The following is a 4,585-nucleotide window of genomic DNA, read 5'->3' on the forward strand; positions in this document are numbered from 1 at the left end:
CTATACTCTTGCTCTGAGGCAGGTAAAAACCTGATTCATCTGACTATGCAAGAAATCAAGAGGGACCTCACTGCTCTGTGCAGGACAAGTCCTGCTGCCTGCTCCATTCTCCTCTATGGCCTCCACCATGATGTCTGGGAGGAGAGATCCTCCTTTATTAATCAATGCTTTTTTAGCAGAGACTGTGAGTGTGCCCCTGGACTACAAGCTGGCACACTGTAATCAGAGTTGAGATCCTCAAGCAATAACATTCTGAAAATCTAGGCCTTGTTATCAGAAACTTTGAAATAAAAATGCTGGAAAACATGATTCCTGACCACTAGGCAAATTCATGGCAGTCACCTACACCATATAACCAGAAGGTGAAATGTATCTAAGCAGTGCAAGAAAGTTTCAGAAGGATACGATGTTCCCAGATATCTTCAGGCTCTATTGGGATTTAATTAGGTTTCAAGAAAAAAGGAGAGAAGCTTTCTGGGAAATGAACTAGCAGTTCTAAGTCCCAAGCTTCACATGTCTCCAAGCTGACGCTCAGTTGCCAGCTTCTGTCCTGCTTCCTCATACATTGGGGAAGTGATGGCAACAATCTCCTTTTCCAGCATATCCATTTGAGCTCTAATGTCTGACACAGAGTTTTTCACAGCATTCAGCTGCAGCTTCAGTTTATTGTAATCCTCTTGGAAGGATCTGTTCACGTCATAGAGATTGTGACAGCACTGTTTCTCCCCAGGAGGATGGCTCATTTTCAGGAAGGTGTGGAGGAGCTCACATAAGTCCTGGAGAGCCCAGAGGATTTCATGCTCTCCTGGCATACTTGGGGCAGACTCAATCTTATTCTGAGTTGGAGTAGTGCTCTTCCTTTTACCTTCATGTTTCTGCTGGGCGACTGGGCCAGGGTTACCCTTTTCCACAGCTGCAATGGTGTCAATGTTCTTCTGAAGATCTGAGCAGGCATCTTTGCTCTCTTCATGGACTGTGATGGCTTTTTGGCCTTTCCAGGTAAGCGCTTTATTCTCCTGCTGGAAATCCTCAAAGGTTTTATTCTTTTCCTGGACTGCCTGGAGAGCTTTGTTGCCCAGGCTGAGCTGAAAGCCTGTGCTCCTCTCTTGGAAGAGTGGAAATGTCTTATTTTTGTTCTTGAGGCTTTGCTGAATAGCATCAGTGTAAATTACCTGGACAGATTTGTTCTGTGACTGGAGATATTGTAGGGCCTTGTTTTCTTTCCAGAGCATCCTGTTATTGATCCAGAGGACCTGGTTTTCCTGCCAGAGTGCTCTGTTCTCCTCCCAGATGCTCCACTCATTCTGTGCCTTCTTGCTAAGGAGTTTCTGGTGTGAAGAAAAGGGTGGCTGGCAGTAGATGTCACTCACCCATTTCCCATCAATAAAGACAAACATCTCACCCCTTGGCTTCACCAGAGGCGTGATGCAGTCTGTCTCAGGCTCTGTGTGCTGCATGCTCTGGTTCCTCTGATCAAAGGCAGACACGGCCCTTCTTTAGCAAAATGAGGAGGACTGTAGGAAAAGGCTTCTTCCAGGGCTTCCACACGTGCCTGCTGACCACTGCCAAGGAGCAGGTGACACGGTGGGGCTGGAGAAGCTTGATTAGGACTGGAAGAACAGGGAACACAAATACATAGATTTACTGCCAAAATTCCAAATCAGAATCAAACTACATCAATGACAGGACAAACTAATAAATCAGTTCTCACAGTTAACCATGTTACCCCTTCGATGCTGAAGGGTAAGGAATCCACCAGATACCTTGTTGATAGAAGCTGAGAAAATTTGCATTGGTAGATAAAGCAGCTCTATGGCAGCACTAAAAGCTTTCTTATAAAAACCTGCACTTCCCCTTTATCTCTCTACCTCATTTTTACAGACCTGTAAGAGAGCAAAAGACTATTTTCTGCCTCAGAAAAGCCTGTTCCCAAATGACTGATGCACAAATACACTAAAAATTGTTATGAGGCTCAAACAAACTTTTCAAAATAAAACATTTTTTACAGGTTCATAGAAAAAATCTGGCCTTGAGAGCAGGCTTTTCCTGCTAATGCTGAGTAGCCTGTGTTAACAGGATGCCACAAAAATGCAGTGACAGTTTTGCTTTTTGATCTTAAAATCCACAATATGCACAAACCAAAGCTTTGGGACATCAAAGCTTTGTTGCTCTTTGCATGGTTTTTTGACAAGCTCCCATCACCACAGTCCAAAAACTGTCACAACCCATAGATAATTCTCCACCTTTCATTCTCATTTCTCCTGTCACTCTTACTCTTTATATGCTTTGATAGCTCTGTTATTTTTCTTGCTTTCTAGACCTGCAATAGTGATTGCTTATCTTTTTCCTACAGTCCATCTGCCTCTTTTTCACATCATCAGAAAACTCATCTCTAAAATCCATACTGCAGGGCCAAACCTCTAATGCTTCTCATTTCAGACACAGAAACCTCAGACTTATCTGTTGAACACTCTCCCCTCCTTTCCTTACCCCAAATATTGCAGCTAAATCACCTTCTAACCATGAGAGAACTGGGGCAAATTAAGGATTTCAGTCTTTTACATGGGAAAAAAAGTAACGACCAACCAGGCAATCAAAAACTATTGGTTTGTGCCAAAGAAAACCTTGTTTTCTGCAGCTTAACCAAAATTAAATGTATGTGATTTTCATGATGAAGTTATTTGATCTGAGGTTGAACTATTTGTTTATAACCAAATTGTTGGAATTCTCAAGGTTTCTGCACAGAGTTTCTAACAGCACAAATGTGCCTTTTTCTAGGTAAAAAAAAAAAATTAAACAAATAAATGAAGAAGTTATTTGAGTTTCACTCAGGTGTATTCCTCTCCCCTTTCTGAGGTCTCTCAGCTTCCCTTCTGTCCCTTGGAAAGCCCAGTTCTGCCTTTCTGTCTGTGAGGAGAGTTTTACCTTCATGAATCTTCCCCTCATATCTCTACCCTAAGCATCGAGCAGAGGGTGACCCACAGCCTCCAGCTCTGCCATCTCAGTGTGTACCCCCTGTCCTATTGCTGCCCTCTCCTTTTCAAAACCTGTTGCTCTCCCCTTTCCCTGTCATTTGCACCAACAACACCACATGTCCAGGCTCCTCCAAGTTATTTCTTAGAGCCAGCATCCATAGATGCATCCTGCAACCCCTTCCCAAGCTTGTCCAACCCCTTATAAAATTACTTCTTCATTGAAAATCCCAAATTCCTGCATTTAGGAGAGGGCTATTGCAATATAGGTCTGTTTGCATTAACATTTGATTTTATTGCAACCTATTTACTGTCTGAATTTCAGGGCTGTCTTCCACATCATCTGCTGCTTTATCTCATGTCACACTTCTGTTTTCATAACATCATTCTTCTGCTAAAAAGGTATTTCCCAAAAACTCTGGTTTGGACTTTTTTTTTTCCCACTTACACTATGTCCAGAGCCATGCATTGCTCGATCCCTTACACTCCGTTCCCCTGCAGCCTTTCCTGTTCTATTGGGGTGCCCAGTCCCATTTTTTCCCCCAAAAGCCCCAAAATGGGGGCCTGGTGAGGGGTGAAGGGGCAGAGGGCAAATCAGCCACAGAGGGAACAGACTCCTAATTATCCAAGGAAGATGCAGAACACATGCAACATCAGAAGCCCAGACCCACGTGCCTATCATGGACAAGCAGCTACAGTTCTTAAAGTCACTTACAGAGAAAGTGTTTAGATTGCACATTTTCAGGATAAACAGAAATGTACAATATATATGACTTGGAAGGACATTACCTCGGGGACAATTAGACTTGACAGTGGCTCTGTCAGCTCTTTTGCACTGCCAGGGAGACATTGACCCAAGCTTTAGGGAGATACTTCAACATCTCAATGCCTCCCATATAATTTTTTCCCCCATCTCTGAATAATCCCAGGAAATGCTGGGCAGCTGGGTGGATGGGCAAGGCAGCCAGCTGCAGGGAAGCCACAGCAAACCAAGAGAGGCTGGGCAGTTTGGGAGCACACCATTGCAGCCCCAGCAATGCTCACCTTCTCAACGCGGCCAGCGGTGCGCCTTCCCTCTCCCCAGAGCCGAGCTGAGTTGCTGGGGTGTCCAGAGGTTGCGGGGTGCACAGCAGGGGCAGGGGACTGAGGCTGATGCGAGCACTGCAGGACCTTGTCCCAGAAGCAGCCACCTGCCCCCCAACCCTCCAGGGTCTGGGAGCTCCTACACACCCTCCTTGCACAGCTCCTTTCTGCGCTCCTTTCGCGCTGTCCTCACAAGATGGGCTCTGCCTTTTCCCAGCATTGCTCTTCTGGGCTTTTTCTCATGGAAATGACCTTCCTGCTAGCTCGGCTCCCATGCCCTTTTCTGAACCCAGGCTTCCTGACCTCCCTTTGATGCTCGTAACTGAGAACAGTTTGGATGGATTCTTTCTCCATCACACCCTCTTAAAACAAATTTTGCTTTTATTCTGAAACTTCAAATTCTGTTTGCTGCTGAACTGATATTGATACATTCAAAAATCACTTCCTTGTATGCACTGTGAAAGTTGAAGTTATTTTCTGAGGACAACACAAAGCTCTTCTTTGACTGTAAGTTTAAGAGCAGACTATAG

The 4,585-nt window shown here is 44.7% G+C and overlaps 1 protein-coding gene across 1 annotated transcript; it reads right to left on the reverse strand.

Annotated features, from left to right (window-relative positions):
• Nucleotides 1–421: 421 nt before the first annotated feature.
• CBY2 (chibby family member 2) lies at nucleotides 422–4,187 on the reverse strand. The gene is made up of 2 exons (XM_066571358.1): nucleotides 4,017–4,187; nucleotides 422–1,610 (listed from the first exon to the last, which is right to left on the reverse strand). Exon 2 carries the CDS (start codon nucleotides 1,455–1,457, stop codon nucleotides 510–512), a length of 948 nt encoding a protein of 315 aa, XP_066427455.1. The 5' UTR covers nucleotides 1,458–1,610; nucleotides 4,017–4,187; the 3' UTR covers nucleotides 422–509.
• Between the last annotated feature and the right edge of the window lie 398 nt (nucleotides 4,188–4,585).

This window comes from Molothrus aeneus, chromosome 2 (genome assembly GCF_037042795.1).
Source record: "Molothrus aeneus isolate 106 chromosome 2, BPBGC_Maene_1.0, whole genome shotgun sequence".
Lineage (NCBI taxonomy): Eukaryota > Metazoa > Chordata > Aves > Passeriformes > Icteridae > Molothrus > Molothrus aeneus.

Coding starts and splice junctions, on each gene's coding strand:
- CBY2 (XM_066571358.1), bottom strand. CDS start 1,457: ATGCAGCACACAGAGCCTGAGACAGACTGCATCACGCCTCTGGTGAAG.